This window comes from Podarcis vaucheri (assembly GCF_965113315.1).
Source record: "Podarcis vaucheri genome assembly, chromosome: 7".
In the NCBI taxonomy this organism is placed as follows: domain Eukaryota; kingdom Metazoa; phylum Chordata; class Lepidosauria; order Squamata; family Lacertidae; genus Podarcis; species Podarcis vaucheri.
This window is the reverse complement of record NC_138765.1, coordinates 3,603,082-3,625,118: the sequence shown is the minus strand read 5'-3', so window position 1 is coordinate 3,625,118 and position 22,037 is coordinate 3,603,082. Positions and strand designations below refer to the sequence as shown.

Genomic DNA, 22,037 nt, shown 5'->3' with positions numbered 1-22,037 from the left:
ACATTATGTTACAGAGCTGTTCCGCCTGGCCTTTGGTTTGGACTCAGTCTAACCCTTATGGTTTTGATCTATGGGCTATATTTAAAATGAGGAGGTATTTTAAATGGCATTTTAACCTATATTTTAAATTGATTCCCCCCCCCCCATTATGCTTTTACTCAGATGGTGACAGCAGTCACGAAATTAAAAGACGCCTGCTTCTTGGGAGAAAAGCAATGACAAACCTAGACAGCATCTTAAAAAGCAGACACATCATCTTGCCGACAAAGGTCCGTATAGTTAAAGCTCTGGTTTTCCCAGTAGTGATGTATGGAAATGAGAGCTGGACCATAAAGAAGGCTGATCGGCGAAGAATGGATGGTTTTGAATTGTGGTGCTGGAGGAGACTCTTGAGAGTCCCATGGACTGCAAGAAGATCCAACCTATCTATTCTGAAGGAAATCAGCCCTGAGTGCTCACTGGAAGGACAGATCCTGAAGCTGAGGCTCCAAGACTTTGGCCACCTCATGAGAAGAGAAGACTCCCTGGAAAAGACCCTGATGTTGGGAAAGATGGAGGGCACAAGGAGAAGGGGACGACAGAGGACGAGATGGTGGGACAGTGTTCTCGAAGCTACCAGCATGAGTTTGACCAAACTGTGGGAGGCAGTGGAAGACAGGAGTGCCTGGCGTGCTCTGGTCCACGGGGTCACGAAGAGACAGACACGACTAAACAACAACAACAACATGTTTTTACTGTAATTTTACTGGTGTTAGCCACCCTGAGCCCGGCTCTGGCCAGGGAGGGTGGGGTATAAATAAAATTATTATTATTATTATTATTATTATTATTATTATTATTATTATTATTATGCTTTCCCCCCCAAGGTTTCCTATTCTTTCTGTGCAAGCTTCCCCTTTTTGTCCTTACAGATTTTAATAACAACTTTCATTAAAAATGCATGGTGTGAACACGGCCGTTATCACAGTAATGCCAGTTATAATCGCTTCCCCCAACCTGGCACCTTCCAGAACCTTTTGGGTCACAACGCCCATCACTTGGCTGTTGTTACGGGGAGGCGCAGGGACTGAAAACCTGGCCCTTTGGTGCTGCACCAACTCAGAATCGAACCCTACAGGCCTCCCCGCCACCGCCCTCAAAGCTTCGCATTTGTTCTCGACATACACCAAGCTCCACTCTTTGGACAGGAAGCTGAGAATCCCACCCCGCAGTTGAGGAAGTCACTGGTTCTCACCGACTGGGCTGGAGAAGATGAAGCAGAGAGGGTACGAGACCCGGCCATCATCGTGGACGTATTTATAGCTGTAAACTACAAATGTAAACACACACAGGCACAGTCAAGGAAGCAACTGGGCATCTCATGGCAAGGTAGGCATTGGTGGGTGGGAAAGAACTGGACCACCTTGTCTCCAACTGGCAAAGGGGTGGAAGAAAGCTTCCGATGTGAGGACACCTTAGGCTTTGGAGCTCCCTGGATGCGGAAACCCACAAGTCTCATTCCCCAATGTCCCCCCCCCCTCTTTTCTTTTCTTTTTTCTCTCTCTCTCCTTTTCATCCAGTGCTTTACCAACTGCACTGGCTCCTGGTGGAGTACAGGGTCAGGTTTAAGGTGCTGGTTTTGACCTTTAAAGCCCTATGCGGCCTAGGACCCACGTACCTACGGGACCGCCTCTCCCGATATGTCCCACGGAGGACCTTAAGGGCCACAAATGACAACATTTTGGAGATCCCAGGTCGCAAGGTGGTTAGATTGGCCTCAACTAGAGCCAGGGCCTTTTCAGTACTGGCCCCAACTTGGTGGAACGCTCTGTCCCAAGAGACCAGGGCCCTGCGGGACTTGACATCTTCCCGCAGGGCCTGCAAGACAGAGCTGTTCCGCCTGGCCTTTGGTTTGGACTCAGTCTGACCCTTATGTTTCCCTCCCCTTAGGGTTTGGATCTATGGGCTACTTTTACAATGAGGCTGCATTTTAAATTGCATTTTAACCTGTATTTTAAATTGGGTTGTTGTTTCTTCCCCCCCCATCATGTTTTTTACTGTGATTTTATTGGTGTTAGCCGCCCTGAGCCCGGCTCTGGCCAGGGTATAAATAAATTTATTTATTATTATCATTATCATTATTATTATTATTTTCCCAGTAGGCACTGGGCTACTTCCTGTGATGGCCTGGGATTCCGAGTCTGAGAGTGAACCGGAGGAATCCCAGGCGGCACAGGAGTCCCCGCCTCCAGGGCCGGCTGAACTGGGGCAAGGCCTAGATGCTGAGGAGCCTGCACCTGTGCCAGATCCTCAGGGGCAGGCACCAGGTGAGACCATTCTGGCCCCAGAGGTGCTGGAGGACTCAGTGGCTACAGGTGAGCCTCCCCCGGGGCCCAGTAACCCTCCGGCCTCTCCTGAACTGCAGAGGCTTAGGGCAGAGAGGCGAAGGGAACTGGTCTCTCCCAGGAGGAGTGCTCGCCTTAAGGCCAGGAGAGGCGGGGCTCCTGGGGGCCGGGACCGCCCCCGGCCTTAGAAGAAGATAAAGGTCAGGCAGCCCGGTCCCAGGTTGCGGGAGCAACGTCGTTGTGGAGTACCTGCTTTACCCAGACCTAGACCTGCACTCCCGGTGTGCCTGTTCCTCGCCCGGCTTCCTGCTCCTGACTCTCCGGTGTTCCTGTTTCTCACCCGGCTGCCCGCTGCTGACCCACCAGTGTTCCTGTTCCCCGCCTGGCTCCCTGCTTCTGCTCTACCAGTGTTCCTGTTCCCCGCCTGGCTTCCTGCTGCTGCTCTACCAGCGTTCCTGCTTCCCCGCCCGGTTCCCTGGTTCGGACCTCGCGTCTCATCTAGTGATCGTCTACCCTGCTAGTGACTCTGGACTGAACTTCGGCTACGGTATTAGTACCTCCCCCCCCCCCCCCAGACCAGCACACTTCCTGTGCTAAGAATGCAGGAGACGGACATAAGAAGAGCTTGCTGGAGCAGTCTAATGACCCATCTAACCCAGCACCCTGTTCTCAATGTGCTCACCCGTGGGAATCCAGGGAGCAGAATGTGAGCACAGGAGCAACTCTCCCCTCCTGTGGGTCCCAGCATTGCTGCCTCCGACTCTGGTGGCAGAGCAGAGGCATCACACCTAGTAGCTGTTGACAGCCAAATCGTAAAAGGTTTGTGTCCATACCATGTGTGAAAAAGGGCCCAAGTCACCCAGGACAGGCCTTATTAGTCCAAAAGCATCTTTGGTTCCTGCTCCAGTTGCATGTGAATTATATCACGCAACCGCATTGGGGATACTGTGTTCTGGTCGCCTCGCCTCACTTTGCCTTTGAATGTGAAAGGAATTGCTGTTGTCCCCCATCCCATCCAGGGGATGCGGGTGGCGCTGTGGGTTAAACCACAGAACCTAGGACTTGTCGATCAGAAGATTGGCGGTTTGAATCCCCACGACAGGGTGAGCTCTCGTTGCTCGGTCCCAGCTCCTACCCACCTAGCAGTTCGAAAGCACGTCAAAGTGCAAGCAGATAAGTAGGTACCACTCCGGCGGGAAGGTAAACGGCGTTTCCGTGCACTGCTCTGGTTCTCTAGAAGTGGCTTAGCCATGCTGGCCACATGACCTGGAAGCTGCACGCCGGCTCCCTCAGCCAGCAAAGTGAGATGAACGCCGCAACCCCAGAGTCATCCGTAACTGGACCTAACGGTCAGGGGTCCCTTTACCTTTACCTTTTACCCATCCCATCCATCACAGAATCTTCTGGCAGAAAATTCTATAAACAAACTAGGCTTCCGCTTGCCTGTCCCGAAATCCATTGGAAACCCTTTCTCTGGCCACCTCCTCAAAACTATAGCTGAGCATGGAAGCGTGTATGGGCTGAATCAGGTTGTCCCCCCCCCCCCACAAACACACTCAAACAACACTTAGGATATCGAGGCTGGCGTTCTGGCAGTTCGCTTCTCAGCTCCTCTGGAGAGATGTCCTAAAGAAGATCACAAAAACAGGCATCAGTTTTGTAGACAAGGGTCTTCCCAAGGGGAGTAGCTGCGTAGGAAGGGATGAGATCCCACCCCCACCCCCTGCACAACAAATCCGTTTTTCAAAAACTGTGGCTGTTTCCAGTTTGGAAAGTGATGGGCAAATTGAATAGTGTAGGACGAGCGAGTGATTAACAGGAAGGGAAATAAACTCCCCACAATCCTATCAGGGTGAATGTCAATCAGGCCAAGGTCTGGTTGTCTGGTTGAAGCAAGACATTTCAGCCCGGCACCTAAAGATATGTAATGATGGCGCCAGGTGAGCCTCCACGGGGAGAACACTCCACAAGCAGGGAGCCACCGCAGAAAAGGCCCCTTCTCATTTTACCATCCTCCAGACCTGTTGTGGAGGCACATGAAGAAGGGCTTCAGATGACGATTGCAGGGTCCAAGGTTGGTTCACATAAGGAAAGGCAGTTCTTGAAGTATTGCAGTCCTGAGTAGTTTAAGGGCTTATAGCAGGGGTCAGCAAGGTTTGCCTTGCCTGGGCCAGTTCACTCCAGCAGAGATCCCTCTGTGGGACGGATTGCATGTGTGTGTGAGTGCGCATGCCTGTGATTTCCAGTGTCTGTGCAGACGCGATTTCTGGTGCTGTGGAAGCGAGTCCCCACGCCGTGCTGCACCAGTTTAGTGCAGTGCATGGGGACTCGCTGAGCAGGTGGCTCGATTCAGGGGCGGGTTGTGGGCCAGTTAAACGACCCCGGGGGCCGCTTGTGACCCATGAGCCGTAGGTTGCCTACCACTGCCTTATAGGGCAAAACCAACACTTTGAATTGGGCCCAGAAACTAATCAGCAGCCAGTGCAGTGTGATATGCTCATTTCATCTTGCCCCGGTGAGCAACCAGGCTGCCAAATTCTGCACTAGCTGACGTTTCCGAACTCTTCAGAAGCAGCCCCACGTATAATGCATTACAGTAATCTAACCTAGAGCATAGACAACAGAAGTCGAGCATAGACAACAGATAAGGGCGAGATGGGCCACAGCTGAAGCTGATGGAAGGCGCTCCACACCACTGAGGCCACCTGAGCCTCAAGTAACAGCAAGGGATCCAGAAGGACTCACAAGCTACATGCCCTCTCCTTCAGAGGAGATCAATTTATCCTATATGTGCCCACTTGAGCTCATTGATCCATGCAGGAGTGCCAGCTTGGCACCGGGACTGTGGGTGCATGGCCCTGGCACCAAAATTTGTGGGTGCCTGGCCCCTTCATGGGGAATTTGTGAGTGCTCGGGCACTCAGGGCCCCAGGGAGTTGGCACCTATGGATCCAAGGAACTGGCACTGTTACAAGTGTCACATAATACTCATTCTGCACTTCTAATACATTGATATTTTAGTGTGGCAACCACAGTTTGGAACTCCCTGCTGTCGTCACCAGGCAGGTGCCTTCACTGTACTCATTTGGGCGCCTGCCAAAACAGGTGCCAAAAAATTAAACATTTTTGTTTAAGCAAGCCTACCTTGCCAACAAAGCTCCATATAGTTCAAGCTCTGGTTTTCCCAGTAGTGATGTATGGAAGTGAGAGCTGGACCATAAAGAAGGCTGATCGCCCAAGAATGGATGCTTTTGAATTCTGGTGCTGGAGGAGACTCTTGAGAGTCCCATGGACTGCAAGAAGATCAAACCTCTCCGTTCTGAAGGAAATCAGCCCTGAGTGCTCCCTGGAAGGACAGATCGTGAAGCTGAGGCTCCAAGACTTTGGCCACCTCATGAGAAGAGAAGACTCCCTGGAAAAGACCCTGATGTTGGGAAAGATGGAGAGTGCAAGGAGAAGGGGACAACAGAGGACGAGATGGTGGGACAGTGTTCTGGAAGCTACCAGCATGAGTCTGACCAAACTGTGGGAGGCAGTGGAAGACAGGAGTGCCTGGCGTGCTCTGGTCCAGGGGGTCACGAAGAGTTGGACACGACTAAACAACAACAAAATCCAGATACAGAATGCTGGCGTTTGTTTTAATCCAGCTTTTAGCTTATCATTGATTTCAATTCTGTTTGGAATGGATCAAATCATTGTTTTTAACTATTTATTACTGATAGTTTTTTTGTTCTATTCTTTCTGTCAGCGCCTCTTTGAGCTTTCATTACAATCAAGTGGTATATAAACCCTTGGGAAACAATAAGACACTTAAGGATGAATGCTGAATAAATAGGTCATCTGGAAAAGCCCAAGGGGGTAGTGTTCAATGAGCTTTGCAGAAGAGTAGGGATTTGAACCCAGGTCTATGCAGTACAACATCTCCTCCGCCATTGCTCTCTGGCTATTCCCTGTCAAGGGTGGAGCTCAGATGCTATGCCTGTGTGCAGGCTGAAAGGTGGGTCTGGCATCGAATGCCAAGGGTGGCACTCTGCTTAGCCCTTGCTCCCACCCAGCATTCCAGGCAGCTGCAGCCAGATTGCCCCCCCACCCCCCACCCCGCGATGCTGAATTTTGCTTGTCACTTCTGACATTGCACAAAGGTGTATGGCTCTGTGGCTCAGCGGTAGCTGAAAGGTTTCTGTCCTCTATCTGGGTGTATGGGAGAGGAACGGTCCCACAAAGTGTCCTCAGTGGGTTTGAAACTGGGCTTAGGGATTGATGTATTATTTTGATGTATTTTAAATCTTTGTTCTAAGCCGCCCAGAGTGGCTGGGGAAACCCAGCCAGATGGGCAGGATACAAATAAATTATTATTAATATTAATATTATTATTATAAAAAAATTCCTTCCAGTAGCACCTTAAAGACCAACTAAGTTAGTTCTTGGTATGAGCTTTCGTGTGCATGCACACTTCTTCAGATACACTGAAACAGAAGTTGCCAGATCCTTCTATATAGAGAGAAGGTGGGGAGGGATATTACTCAGAAGGGTGGTGGGAATGGGAGATTGGCAGATAGCTGAGATGAGCCTGTTGACGACTCTTAACAACTGCAATAGGTCTTACAGGAAAAGGCAAGGGTGAGAAGGTGAGAAATGGCTAAGTCATGTATAATGAGATAAGAATCCAATGTCTTTGTTCAAACCAGGTCTCTCCATGGTTTTAAGTTTGGTAATGAGTTGCAATTCAGCAGCTTCTCTTTCCAGTCTATTTCTGAAATTCCTTTGTAGTAAAACAGCTACTTTGAGATCTTGTATAGAATGTCCTGGGAGATTGAAGTGTTCTCCTACTGGTTTCTCTGTTTTGTGATTCTTGATGTCAGATTTATGTCCGTTTATTCTTTGGCGTAAGGTTTGGCCTGTTTGTCCAATATAGAGAGCTGAAGGACACTGTTGGCATTTGATGGCATACACAATGTTAGACGATGAGCAATTAAATAGTCCCAAGATGGTATGTGTGATGTTGTTGGGGCCAGTAATGGTGTTGTCCGGGTGTATGTGGCAGCATAATAATAATAATAATAATAATAATAATAATAATAGAGGAAAAGGAAGGAGCATGCACACCACCTCCCTCACTGAAGACTGCTGCTTCCCACTGCCTTTTCATCTCTGCTGCTAAAGGGAGGAAGGGCTCACAAGTTCTTTCCTTCTGAATTAGCCCATTATCTAATCCTCTTTGCTGCAGCCAAGCAGGCACCACAAGCCCTGTAATGAACTGGCAAAGGAGCAGAATTAAGCAGAGCTTGCTGCCACATACGTACAAACAAGATGGCTGGAAGGATCGACAGCCTTCCTGTTCAAGACTGCTGTGCCCTTTGATGCAGCTGAGTCTTGGGGAAGAAATTGTACCAAGGGGAAGAAATTGAAGCAGGTGGCACAAGGGGCGACTGGAAGTCCGCTTGTTAAAGCTGCAGAAGCTGGCCCTCCTTCACCAGCCTTGTGAATAATCCTATGCATGCACACTCAGAAATCCCATTGAATTCAATGTTTCCAGATAAATGCATATAGCAGGGATGGGGAAATCTGTGGCTCTCCAGATGTTGCAGGGCTACATCTCCCACCATTCTTCACCCCAAGCCATGCTAACTGGGGCTGGTAGGCATTTAAGTCCAACACCTTCTAGAGAGCAACGGGTTCCACACTCCTGATGTGTGAGATTGCAGACTTCGGTGCAGCGAGATGGAGGGCAAGGCTGGAAGGTGGATGTAAACGAGGCCTCCTCAGAGCCTGAAAAGCTAAGGGTAAAGTCACTTGTTGGCGGCCTGTTGATTGAGCCTCATTCATCCTTATTTGTTTGCACAAAGGGTGCAGGAAGGTTAAGTGAAGTTGGCTATTTGTTGAGTGTTTCTTCTTATTTGTTTGTGGGGCGAGTAAAGTGGTACCTCTGGTTGCGAATGGGATCCGTTCCGGAGCCCCGTTCGCAACCTGAAAGGAACGCAACCCAGGTCTGCGCATGCGTGGGTCGTGTTTTGCAGCTTCTGCGCATGTGCGTGATGTCATTTTGCGTGTCTGCGCATGCGCAAGCAGTGAAACCCAGAAGTAACCCTTTCTGGCACTTCTGGGTCGCCATGGGATGCAACCTGAAAACGCGCAATCTGAAGCAAACATAACATGAGGTATGACCATATAGCTGCACCAAGCAATTGTTATCCCAGGCAATTCTCTTTAACTTTCCTTATTGCAAAAAGTCTGGTTTGGGGGCCGAGGGGGAGGGAGGGAGTTTGCCGTGCAAAGGTGCCAAGTCAACTGTAATTGAGCACCCTGGTTTTGTCATGATGTCCAGGGGCGTCTTACCCATAGAGGCTAGTGGCGTGGGGCGCCGGGGCGCCAAGTTCTAGAGGGCACCAGGGAAGAGGTAGAGGCTGGATGTGGCGCTTCCCAGCATCAGCTCATCACCCTCGCCCACCTCCACCATGCCACGCCGAAGCAGCGCCGCACCTGAAGCCTCCGTCTGCCGTAGCCACCGTGGCATGAAGCTGCCAGCTGAGCCAGGAGGCACTGCATCCAGCCTCTTCCCCGCCAGAGGAGCCGCCCTCCAGCTGCTATCCGCCTCCTCCAGCCCTGCCAGCAGTGCCGTCCTCCCTAAAAAACTCTGGGAAACGGGGGAGCGGGCGCCAGAGGGAGCTGGATATGCTTAAGATGGCCCTGATGACGTCACTATGTTGTTGTTGTTTAGTCGTTTAGTCGTGTCCGACTCTTCGTGACCCCCTGGACCAGAGCACGCCAGGCACTTCTGTCCTCCACTGCCTCCCGCAGTTTGATCAGACTCATGCTGGTAACTTCAAGAACACCATCCAACCATCTCATCCTCTGCCATCCCCTTCTCCTTGTGCCCTCCATCTTTCCCAACATCAGGGTCTTTTCCAGGGAGTCTTCTCTTCTCATGAGGTGGCCAAAGTCTTGGAGCCTCAGCTTCACGATCTGTCCTTCCAGTGAGCGCTCAGGGCTGATTTCCTTCAGAATGGAGAGGTTTGATCTTCTTGCAGTCCATGGGACTCTCAAGAGTCTCCTCCAGCACCAGAATTCAAAAGCATCAATTCTTTGGCGATCAGCCTTCTTTATGGTCCAGCTCTCACTTCCATACATCACTACTGGGAAAACCATGGCTTTTACTATACGGACCTCACTGTATCCTACCCCAAAACAGCAACCATCTGGAAGCGCTGCCAAATGACGCCAGCAGGCACAAGAACTACGTGATGTAAACTGAGAAGGGAGCACTAATTGACATTTGGACAAACTCACCCTCCAGTCCATTGTTTTCAGCAAGCTGTGGCTCTAGGATCCCCTAACAAGCTGACTCTGTTTACAAGCTTCCATTCCCAGGCTAGGACCATCTTGGGTTATTTCAGAGGATTGTTATTATGCATCAGTTCCTTTCTTGGAAAGTGTGTGCAGCTGGGCTCCCATTATGACAAGCAAAACTTTCCCGTCGTTTCATATTTTAAGAAATGGGGAGAGATCTTCCCTTGAAACCCCCGCCGCTAGTTTTCCTGCTTCCCTAAAACACAGCGGAGTGGATATTCCGTGCTGCCATTTGATTAACATTTTGCTAACGCGTGTGAGGGTTCTTGCATAACGTGTTGAATTAAATATGAAAGCAAATGACGCCATCAGCACATCGCTCCCCTGAGATATTAAACTTGATCTGAAATTCAATTTGCTTTTAACCCAGCCTCGTAATTTGTAATGTACCGACAAAATTCATGTCAAGAATGCAGGAAGGTGGAATGGAGGAGCTGATGCAATTTCTTTGGGGAAAAGGAGATGTCTCTCCATGTCAGATTCCAGGCAGTTGCTGGAAGAGTTGGGAATTCAGTTGCTGTCGCAGGCTGAAGTGAAGTGAAGTGAAAAGTAAGTGTGTGCACACACGTGTGTGTGAGAGAACCGGTTGATTACAGTTCCACTCCCCTGCAATATAAAAAAGCAGGTTTCTGCTTCTGCACTGTCTGTCTGCACATCCCTGCTTTCCACCTCCTCCCAACAACAAGACTATGATTGGGCAGAGTAGCTTGTTCAAGCCTTACATTTGTCTGTAGTGGAGACAATTACGCTTTTCTCCAGAAAAAAAAACCCACTCTGTAATGCCTTCACTTTATAGTCACAACAAAGTCTGCAGCTCAATCACCTGCTGGCTTTGTAGGGGGGGGGGGAAATCTGCTGTTTTTATACAGCGTACGAACACTGCAGGTAAACGATTAGATAAGTGTTGCGATGAAATCTGAAGCCTCCTCCCCACAGTCAGAATCTAACTGATCGCCACACCTGGTAGCTAGGGAGAACTTTCCTCAGTTCATGTAAGCCTGCGTGTGACCTCAGAGGGTTGCTTACCTTTCCTTACACTGTGTGGTTGGGCGTCACATATATGAGTCACCTGGAGCCATTTGCTCTGGTCTGTACAGCAGAACACCTGCCATGGGGGTGTAGCACACCAGCCTTCCAGATGTTTTGGACCACAACTCTCATCTGCCTCAGTCAGCACACTGAAGTCCAATATGTTTGGAATCTGGAAGGCACCAGCTTGGGGAATTTGCACTAGGCTGCAATTTGTGTGTGTGTGTGCACAGCATATATACCGTATTGGCCTGACTATAAGCCGCACTTTCCCCCCAAATTCTGACCATGAAAAGTTAAAGTGCAGCTTATATTCGCCACAAAGGGACGAGGGTGGCGCTGTGGGTTAAACCACAGAGTCTAGGACTTGCCGATCAGAAGGTCGGCGGTTCAAATCCCCGCGACGGGGTGAGCTCCTGTTGCTCGGTCCCTGCTGCTGCCAACATAGCAGTTCAAAAGCATGTCAAAGGGCAAGTAGATAAATAGGTACCGCTCCGGCGGGAAGGTAAACGGCGTTTCCGTGCGGTGCTCTGGTTCGCCAGAAGCGGCTTAGTCCTGCTGGCCACATGACCCGGAAGCTGGATGCCGGCTCCCTTGGCCAATAAAGCGAGATGAGTGCTGCAATCCCAGAGTCGGTCACGACTGGACCTAATGGTCAGGGGTCCCTTTACCTTTACCTATATTCGCCACATTACAGTATGTAGCCAGGAGCGCGGGGCAAACAGCACCAGGAGCGTGGGGAAGTGGCGCCATCTTTTCCCCCGAGGCCAGGAAGAGAGAGAGCGAGGAAGGGGAAAGGCCATCGGAAACGCAGTGCAGCTCTCTCATCCATGTAGCCAGGAGCAGTGAGGAAGGGGGTGGCTTATATTTGGAGGGGTTTTTCTTCCCCCACCCCCTTCAATTTTAAAGATGCGGCTTATATTCAGGCAAATATGATATAAAAACACCTTTGTGTTGCTTCAACCTGAAGCCTATCAGCCTTCTTTTGCAGCCTCTGAATTCAAATGAGGGGTATTTTTTAAAAATTTGACCTGAATCAGGGGGCTTAAAAAAAAGTAAAGCAGGAGGAATGATTCTCATTTTAAATAGAAAAAAAGAAGCGGAAAGGTTTTACATACCTGGAATTCTTCCTCCAGCACCACCAGTTGCCTGTCTTTGTCCACCTTCACTGAGGAGAGAGGAGACAAAAACCTAGTAAGGGGATTTCTCCATTCTTAGAAAGCTGTGCTTTGCATGTGCAAGTTCCCTGGAGAACCACTGCCAGTCACTGTAGAAAATACTGAGCTAGATGGACATAAGAGAAGCCTCCTGGATCAGACCAAGGACCCATCTAGTCACACTGGCCAAGCCAGATTCACATTACAGTGGTACCTTGGGTTACATACACTTCAGGTTACAGACGCTTCAGGTTACAGACTCCTCTAACCCAGAAATAGTACCTCGGGTTAAGAACTTTGCTTCAGGATGAGAACAGAAATCGTGCGGTAGCAGCAGGAGGCCCCATTAGCTAAAGTGGTGCTTCAGGTTAAGAACAGTTTCAGGTTAAGAACGGACCTCCGGAACGAATTAAGTACGTAACCAGAGGTACCACTGTATGGAAAACCCATAAATTCAGAAGGACTGCAGCCAGCTGCTAGAGGCATAGCACAGCAACTTCGATAATAGCCACATACAGCGTTCTCCTCCATGAATTTGTCCAATCCTCTTTTAAAGCCATCTAGATTGGTGGCCAGGGATGGCGCTGTGGTCTATATCCCTGAGCCTCTTGGGCTTGCCAATCGGAAGGTCGGCAGTTCGAATCCCCGTGACGGGGTGAGCTCCCGTTGCTCGGTCCCTGCTCCTGCCAACCTAGCAGTTCGAAAGCACATCAAAGTGCAAGTAGATAAATAGGTACCACTCCAGCAGGAAGGGAAACGGCGTTTCCGTGCGCTGCTCTGGTTTGCCAGAAGCGGCTTAGTCCTGCTGGCCGCATGACCCGGAAGCTGGATGCCGGCTCCCTTGGCCAGTAAAGAGAGCTGAGTGCCACAACTCCAGAGTCGTCCGTGACTGGACCTAATGGTCAGGAGTCTCTTTACCTTTACCTTTAAAGGGTATTTAGGGACACGGGTGGCGCTGTGGTCTAAACCACATAACCTAGGGCTTGCCAATCAGAAGGTTGGCGGTTCAAATCCCCATGACGGAGTGAGCTCCTGTTGCTCAGTCCCTGCTCCTGCCAACCTAGCAGTTCGAAAGCACCTCAAAGTGCAAGTAGATAAATAGGTACTGCTGCGGCGGGAAGGTAAACAGCATTTCCATGCGCTGCTCTGGTTGGCTTAGTCCTGCTGGCCACATGACCCAGAAAACCTGTCTGCAGACAAACATTGGCTCCTCGGCCAGTAAAGCGAGATGAGCGCCACAACCCCAGAGTCGTCCGCGACTGGACTTAACTGTCAGGGGTCCCTTTACCTTTTTAGATTGGTGGCCATCAGCGCCTCTTGTGGGAGGGAGTTGCACCGTTTAACTATACGCTGCACAAAGGAAGAAGGACTTTCTCTCATCTGTCCTGAAATCTGTCCAATGGCCTGACTGTATAAGGCAGCGTCCGATATTCCTATGTTCCCGTGACACTGATGGGTTTTTGCTGCTGCTGCTTAGTGAAAAGTCGTTTGTTTTTCTCCAGCTTCCAGAGGCCATAGGTTAGACTGTTTTGTGCCTTGAGTCTGTTCTGCATTATAGCACTGATCTTTTGTGGTTTCGTTATTGATATTTTAATTGTGTCCCGTGAATTTTTAATGATTTTGTTTTATTTGTTGGTATGGAAACTGCTTTGAGGTCACTTGGGTGATTTAAAGCATGATACAAGAGCACTAAATAAATAAATACATCAAAGCCAAGCCCAAGCTCCCTCGCCTTCACAAATTACTTTGCGGGGCAGGTGGGGGGAGCTGTGAGCCAGAGAACTGCTGGTGAGACTGAAATGGCCCTTAAGTCAGTGGCCTAATGGTATGCAGAAGGACTACAGCCAACAGCTCGTTTCACACTCCCTTCTAGTTTATCAGTGACACCTGATTAACTACAGTTAAGAATTGCCTATGCCATCAGCATCAAAGCCACTTTAATACAAGGTGCACAGATCCCCAGCACATTTCGAGCTGGTATGCCTCAGGCTTCTCAGGTTAGAAAAGACAAACACCGCATTGTCAGAGAACTGCGTTCGTTTCTATTTTCTTTTTAAAAGCATTCCCCGAGGAAGCACAAAGGCTTGAAATGCACCAGTATTTCGGTACCACCTTGTACTAAGCTGTTTACGATGCCTGGTTAGGAGACTGCCATCCTCACTTGTGAGATGTGGGGCAGCCCATCTGTTTTGCACTGGGTGGGGAAGAGCTGTAGCTCAGTAGTAGGGCATCTATCTGCTGTGTATGCAGAAGATCCCAATTTTTATTCATTTATTTATTTAAAGGTAAAGGTAAAGGGACCCCTGACCCTTAGGTCCAGTCATGGCCGATTCTGGAGTTGTGGTGCTCATCTCGCTTTATTGGCCGAGGGAGCAGGCGTACAGCTTCCAGGTCATGTGGCCAGCACGACTAAGCCGCTTCTGGCGAACCAGAGCAGTGCACGGAAACGCCGTTTACCTTCCCGCCAGAGTGGTACCTATTTATCTATTTGCACTTTGACGTGCTTTCAAACTGTTAGGTTGGCAGGAGCTGGGACCGAGCAATGGGAGCTCACCCCGTCGCGGGGATTCGAACTGCTGACCTTCTGATCCGCAAGTCCTAGGTTCAGTGGTTTAACCCACAGCGCCACCCGCGTCCCTTTATTTATTTATTTAGGAGTAGTTAAATGCCAATCACATTTCCAAGTACAGTGGTGCCTCGCAAGACGAAATTAATCCGTTCCTCGAGTCTATTCGTCTAGCGGTTTTTTTCGTCTTGCGAAGCAACCCTATTAGCGGATTAGCGCTATTAGCGGTTTAGCGGCTATTAAAGGATTAGCAGATTAGCGGCCAAAAGGCTATTAGCGGCTTAGCGGCTTAGAAAAAGGGGGGGAGCAAAAAAAAATCGGAACACTTGCAAGACGTTCTCGTCTTGCAAAGCAAGCCCATAGGGAAAATCGTCTTGCGAAGCAGCTCAAAAACGGAAAACCCTTTCGTCTAGCGGGTTTTCCGTCTTGCGAGGCATTCGTCTTGCAGGGCACCACTGTAGGACTGTGAGAGAACACTGCCAGAAAGCCGGAAGAGCCGTTGTCACTCAGTTTAGACAGCTGTCAGCTAGTTGACCGTGCTAGGTGGTCTGATTCCAGCTTCCTATGTTCCTATGGCAGGTTTGCCAAGCCACAATACCATAGCCCCCAATCTTAGGAAAAAAATAGGGAGGTGGCATGCGGGAAGTAAACTCACTCATTATGGCTGCGTTGTTAGTCTCCTTCCGGAACCGGAACTTCTTCAGTTTCTCCTTCAGCTCTGGGTCCACGTCACACACAACCAGAGAATCTGACTGCAATGGAAAAGGCAATGTGGGTTTTCTCCTCCAATCAAGCAGGCCGTTCTCCTTGTTATTTCATTGCCCTGATGACCATGGCATAGTCCCATCTCCTCTAGAACTAACTGTGGGAAATTGCAAGCAAACTTTAACTATGCATGAGTGCTAGTCAGTGCATGAAGGGGTTAAGGCAATAGAGCTGCATTTCCTAGACTCAGTTAGGTCATGCCCCCCTCTTCTCTGATGAGGAAGGAAGTGAAGCCTTCTCTTCCTGTTCATTTCTCCCCCTCTCTGCACGATGTAACTGAGCAAGGAAGACTTGCATAAGCAAGCTCCAAGCTTAGAGCACATGTCTGAAGCTATCTTTCTGTATTTTCCACCCAAGAGTATTCTGCCTGTGTCTTAGATAAATGCATGAATCTGATCTTTGTAATGTTTTGTTAGTAAAGCATTTTAAACTTACTTAACAGTGTGGTCTGTTCATTGCAAGAGAGGCAGAAAGAGGGAAGCAGTTTGCAAACAGACTAAATGACTTATGCAAAAAGTTTAACAGCCTACAGTCCTAACACTTCACAGTGCTGCTTAACTTTGTGAGTTTAAGCATTGCTACTGAGGGCTCTCTCTGCTGGAGAGAGGCACCCAGCTGATTCTTTTGTTATTTACCCCCCACATTTGTGTCATAAGGATTCATATTTTCTTCCCATACTTATTCTGCATTGGTTGGTTTGGATTACAGTACTCAGCTTTCCCAGCTCCCTCTGCAAAACACTTGCTTAACAGCACTTGCAAAACACAGTTCGGTGCCACAGTGGTTAAACCTCTGGGTCTCTATTAGGATGCTCTCCAAGCCAAAGCAATCTGCAAGACCCTGCAACCTGTCCACCCATATCTCAGCTCACTTTTTCACAAACAGGGTCTCTTATAACAGAAAACTATCCCAAACAGAAACTTGTCCCAACTCTTCTCAAGCATTTTAAGACAAGGTCTCGCCCTTCGGCAGCTCTACCCATTGCTGAAGGGGTCTTACAAGGCTCAGCACCTTTTCTCATAATCCACAATCTATATTTTTTTGCTGTTGTTTTAAGTGTGTTCATTCTTATATCAAACGCCACATCAGAAGGTCCCTTCATTTTGAAAGGCTGATCTGCCACTCAGGCTTGCACACACCACACAGGAAGCTCATGTCTGCCAACTGTCAAGATGTGGCTTCCAAGCCACAACAAAAGCTTCAAGGACGGAGGCAGAATTTTGGAACAAGAAAAGGCTAGAAACACTATATTTTGGACATCTTATTTGCATAATAACAAGGAGGAAGGGTTGAGTGGCAAGGAAAGAGGTCAGGTTTTCGACAAGCAAACTTTCAAAGCAGCTCAACACAAGTATGGCGCAGTATCTACCCACCACCCACTACCCACCGTTTCCGACCCACGTTAAGAATTGTTCCAGCTAACCATTCTGCCTTAGGTCTCTCCAGCCTTATCTCCGTGTCAGCTGAAATGCTGCAGCTCTCGGTTCAGCCGCTTGCCCTTCTGACAGGATGTGCAGATCTCTGTGCTCTTGCTTTAGTTAGGACACACTCTGCTCAACATCAGCACTTGCGAAACACCGCCAGGCACACACTCTTGACAGCTGCAGAGGAAAGACCGCTGGGGCGTGTTAACGGAAAAATCTGAGGGCTCCCTTGGACAAAAACAAAGACACCAACCAGGATAACTTGGAGCAAAACAGCAGCCTGTAGGCTTGGCCTTTATTGAACTGTTGCAACAGGGTTCCCTTCCCTTGCAAGAGAGAGGAAAGACCCAGAACAATGGCCTGCAAGGCCTTATAAAAACTTTTGAAATTCCCATCCTCCAGGTTAAGCCCACCCCCAGAAACATCATGCATACATTACAGAAAGGAGGGGTTGACATCATGCATACATTACAGAAGGGGTTGACATCATGCATACATTACAGAAAGGAGGGGTTGAGGGAGGAGTTGTGGTGGTAACCTGAGTGTCCAGTCACCCAGCTGGTTCCTCCTTTCCCCCTCCCCATGAGTACTTTCCAGGTGACAATGGGGAGTTTGCAGTTTCCTGCCCCCAGAGGGAAGATCTGATCATTGTCCTTTGTTTCAGCCTGTGGTGAATCCACTGTTCTTTGTGATTTTGATGGTCTTCTGTCTGGGATTATCAGGGTTGACATAGCAACTGGGCAGGGCTCCTGTGGATGTGCTGGGATGGTGAAGGGATTATGGCTGACCAGAAACCAAGCACCCCCCTTTGATAGTCCTTGTCACATGGAGTAAAAAATGGAACAGTGCAAATCCGATGTATGGTTGATTTTCTATGAATTTATAACAGAAATGTGGCGTATGTAGTGTGTGAGTGTGAGTGTGTGTGAAGTTTGTGGAAACAGAATGATTGGGGTGGGGGGGTTCCTGCTACAGTTCCCCCCTTCGGAGATAAGATTGCAAAGGTGGCTACTTTGCAATCCTTTTCTCCGCACAATTTAAGGTGGTAAATAATAACCTGGTATTCTCCGTCTCAGATGTGTGTCCATGTGAACCTGAAAGGGACTTGGATATCATGCTACTTTAAGGATATTTGCATGGAAATATAATGGTGTAACAGTGCACTGCTCAGTTACTTGTGGTATTCTAGCACCTTGGAAGAAATATTTTCTCAATAGTGATGTATGCTTTGCATTTAGGCAGGAAGGTCCACTAATGACTGAAAAGTGCAGTTTGCTTCCCCCCCCCCCGGCCATTTGTGTGTTCTCAGGTGTCAAGGTAGCTCTTCTGTGGTCTCACATCGGCACGGTGTCGCAGTAGTGACAATCCCTGGTGAATCCACTTAGGGCTTTCATGTAGCCTGGCACCCACCACAGCTGGCACAGGTTTCGGACACGTCCTGAGAGAAATGTCTTCGCCTTGGCCAAAATCCATGGGATTTATTATTATTATTATTACAGGCTCTGGTCTTGTAGTCCTGGGAAGTTGATCACTTGCACTTTAAGGACCAAAAAGCTAATTGCAGCCTGGATACACTTGCCCAATTCAAACTGAGTCCAATTTGAATTTATGTGCCCATGGTTCTCAACCTTTCAAACCAGTCTGTTAAAGGAAAACCGTTCTTAAAAGGGCATTTTGTCCAAATAAGTCAATTTAACTCTATAAGGGATCATTCCTGCTAAACCAAAGCATATCCACCTTCATGTTTCTTAGAAGCTTCTCCTTGGTAAAGCAAGTTTTAGCACATTTTAAAATGGATAGGGAAAGTTGGCAGAGTGCCAGGTGGAACAATGAAATGTGGCTATAAATTGAGCTAAACATTGGACTACACAATAGTGTGAGCTATTAGAAAGTATAAAATGCATGAGAATTCTCCATTGGTGTGTAAGCAATAAGACATTAAACATAAAAAACAGTTACACACAATAAATTGCCCCCCTTTGTGGAAATCACACTGTCAGACACATTTCAACATTCTTACATAATAACACATAATACAAAACAAAATAATTAAATATCTGTTGCATATCTTGACACCATTGTGATCTTTTACGCATGTATCTTTTGAATCCTGGAGCACAGAGGCTTGAGGTTCAAGTGAAAAGATGTCCTTGCAAGTCAACTCCACCCCCCTTTGTCAGGCCCACTCCCCTGGCAGTCTATATCCTTTGAAAGAGATAGCTGTGGGCACTTGAAAACTCTGGTGTCTTGTGATGAGGGAAGAACTGAGTTGAGGGGTTGTTGCTGCTTTTCATCATTGCACATCTGTATAGGTGATATCCTGTAAGGGGCAGGGTTTTGGGGCTTAAAGACAGTTAGAAAAGGGAGGGGGCAAAAGGCAAAAAGGATGTCCTTCGGTTTCTGTTGGAAGCTGCAAATAATAAAAATCTTAGCGAATTAAGCGTTTCATTCATTCCAATATTATTATCACATTTTCCTATAACTACTGTTATTATCTGCCAAGTTCGTTTGCTTTCCTTCACTTTGGAGAGAAAGAGAGCTGTAAAAAATACAAAGGTTAAGAAATACAAAAGAAAGCAAAAAAATTAGATTACCAGTCAGATGAAAACAAACTTGACACAAAGACATCAGATTTAGAAAAGAATTATTATTATATATATTATCAAAACCACGCAGATTACTACTAGACTGAAAAAAATGGGAAAACCATGGGGGAAAAACTTTAAATTCACCATGTGCTATTTGATAAAAGAACTTCATGAAACTGACTTTCAACATGTGATGGACATGTCCCCAAAGTAAAACACACACACACAAAATGACCTATGAGGAACCAAATAAATAAATGCTAAAACACACAATTAATAAGTAACCTGAAGTAATCTGTTTTGGCATTCTAACATCCCAAATGAAAATAAAATAGTGTTTCTTGATGTGATAACATCAACTGTAATGTTAATACGGGAAATGAGTTAATACCAAGAAAAATGAATGGCAATTTAAAGTTGTGCAGGTACCTTGCACTAGCCAAAATGACAGAATTAATAAGAAATGCTCAGGCAAAAAGGTAAACAAATACCATTCACCAAACAATGTTTGGTTGTGCTTCGATTAACTTCATAGACATCATGGGGAAACAGATTAAATAAATGAAAACAGATTATTTGTAACTTTAAAAAAAGTGTCAAAGCCATAAAGAGATAGAGGTCACTAATATAGCAGGGATTCAGACTTGTTTCACAGAACAGAAAGAAAGTTGCTGTGGGAGGAAAAAGGGACAAACACTTTGTTATCGGGGTTCACATATCCTGTTAAAAGGGAAAATTATTTCATGTGAGAAGCCTGTCAGGAAATGCTGTTCCTAAAATTCCCATTGAGGGGGGGGGGAATGCTTTGATATTTACCTGTGAAAAGAATTTGGCATGTTAAGATTTGGAACTTGGAAAGCTCTTGACTTTTGATGGGCTAGTTGTTGCTTTGTTTTGTTTTGTTTTGTTTTTTTTAGCCTTTTGTCTTAAGTAGCCGCTGGAGCAAAGACAGATTAAGGGTGATTTCCCTCAATGGTTCCTCAATGGTTCCAAGTTTTCTTTTACATTTGGAAGAAACCTCCTCTCCCTCCTTACAGTTCCCCCCTTCCTCTCTCTCTCTTCTTTAGCTGATCTAGCCTCTGTGCATGTGCAGAGTTCATGTCTCAGCAAACCTTTTATACTATTGAAAATGTTGCATCCTTTGGCTAAATTACCATTTGAATAAGGGAAGGGAAGGGTAAGGAGTAGATTTGAAAACAGGGTTTGATTTTAAATAAAAAAGAGAAACTCAGCAATTTAAGTATTCACCAAAGCTAGCAATTTCAGCCCAAGCAAACTGAGACTGCTTCCTTTATTTACAGGAATGGTCAAGGCTAATTCTACTTGATTATTCATTTGTATGTGCTTAAACTTTGAGTAGACTTTTAAATCTAATTTTTAAATAGTAGACAAAATGATAAACACTGTAATCACTCAAATGCTTGATATTACCAGTTGGGCTTCACCTCTCACCTTTTAAAACTAAAGAGCAAAGCTAGGCTGAATTTCAACTCCATTACCACACCAGAATTTAAGAATTACCCTCCAATGCTTGCAGACACATGGTCTTCCACACAGCCACAAATTGGGAGAGTTGAAAGGGACCCTGGGGTCATCTAGTCCAACCCTCCAAAATATAGGGTTCACAGCAAGATTTCGCAGCAAGATTTGTACTACCAAAGAGGCATACACATTTAAGTACAGATTTACAGCTGGGAAAGGAAACATCTATACTCCTGAGAGGATCTCTTATAAAGCACAGTTAAAGCAGCCCTAGATTTGATTTTTTTTTTTTTTTTTTTTTTTAGGGAATACACAAGTGTTGCCCCGTCCCCTCTTTGCAGTTTCCTTTAAAGGAAGCTTACTCGGGAGTAAATTTACCTGGCACAGAAGTAAGAAGGGAGAAAACAACTGAAAGAGGCAGAGTGAAACAAGGGGGAGGGGGGGCATTTTCTAACAAAAGAGGCCATGAAGTCTTATAGAGACTGATATCAGGAGCCTTACAATAACTCTTCTGTCCAACCAAATCAAAGTTAAAACTGGACTCAAATGTTTTTTCTTAGAATGAACACCATACTTTTATAGGCATACGCTTAATGAAATACATACACTGCATTTTAGCTTGAGAGAGCAGTTGTGCTCAACTAGGCTTTTGCAGCAGAAACATTAGGTTAACTTCTCCTTCCAAAATAGACTGGAGCAAACTCAAAAGTTACAACACAACATCATTTACCATTACACTTAAAATCGCCCTCCTCACTTAAACTAGAGGAAGGAGTGGGGTAATCCCCCTTTCAGAACACAAGTAGCACGTATACAGGATTTCACCACTTGGGAGGGAAACTCTCTTTTAGAGCCTCTCTCAAATAACAAACATTTGCACACTCCATTCTCCATTTTGTTTTGTTTTAAGATCGATAGGCGCAACATGGCTTCCTTAGATTTAAAATTTTGAAGCAAGCTTGCAATTTAAAACTATGTGCATTTAAGAACAGTCTGTGGATGCCAAGGCCAATGTAAATACAAACCCTTGAAATATTTCTAAATCTTTGAATACATCTCTTATTCATTTATTTATTTTTTTGCCTCTGAGCACCATTAAGTTTACAGTTTCATGTTCTAGCTCTAGGCTACAGTTTAACAACACAAACTTGACCATTTTCCCCCCTTTATTATTATTATTATTATTTTTTATTTCTACTTTTCTCTAATTGGAGATGACAAGCTGGAGGGGCATATTAGAGTCCTCTCTGGGGCAAAAGGCTTCATGGAAGCTTTGTTGCCAGGAGGAGTCCAGCTAGGGTGTTTAGTGAGCTCCCATTCTCTCATATGTTATTATTGGGCTTTTTTTCCCGTTAA

General features: G+C 47.0%; 1 protein-coding gene across 3 annotated transcripts in view; it reads right to left on the bottom strand.

Annotated features, from left to right (window-relative positions):
- The window catches only part of GMFG (glia maturation factor gamma), a 33,050-nt gene that overhangs the window by 3,275 nt on the left and 7,738 nt on the right, over positions 1-22,037 (bottom strand). The window contains exons 1-5 of one of the 3 annotated variants that reach the window (XM_082231403.1): positions 16,611-16,779; positions 15,078-15,174; positions 11,818-11,867; positions 3,901-3,950; positions 1,235-1,317 (exon numbers count right to left, since the gene is read on the bottom strand). In XM_082231403.1, the coding sequence (XP_082087529.1) occupies positions 1,235-1,317; positions 3,901-3,950; positions 11,818-11,867; positions 15,078-15,174; positions 16,611-16,613 (283 nt within the window). In that variant the 5' untranslated portion in view covers positions 16,614-16,779. Of the gene's footprint in view, positions 1-1,234; positions 1,318-3,900; positions 3,951-11,817; positions 11,868-15,077; positions 15,175-16,610; positions 16,780-22,037 lie in introns of those variants that run through there. The other 2 variants (XM_082231401.1, XM_082231402.1) reach the window with 2 other exon arrangements.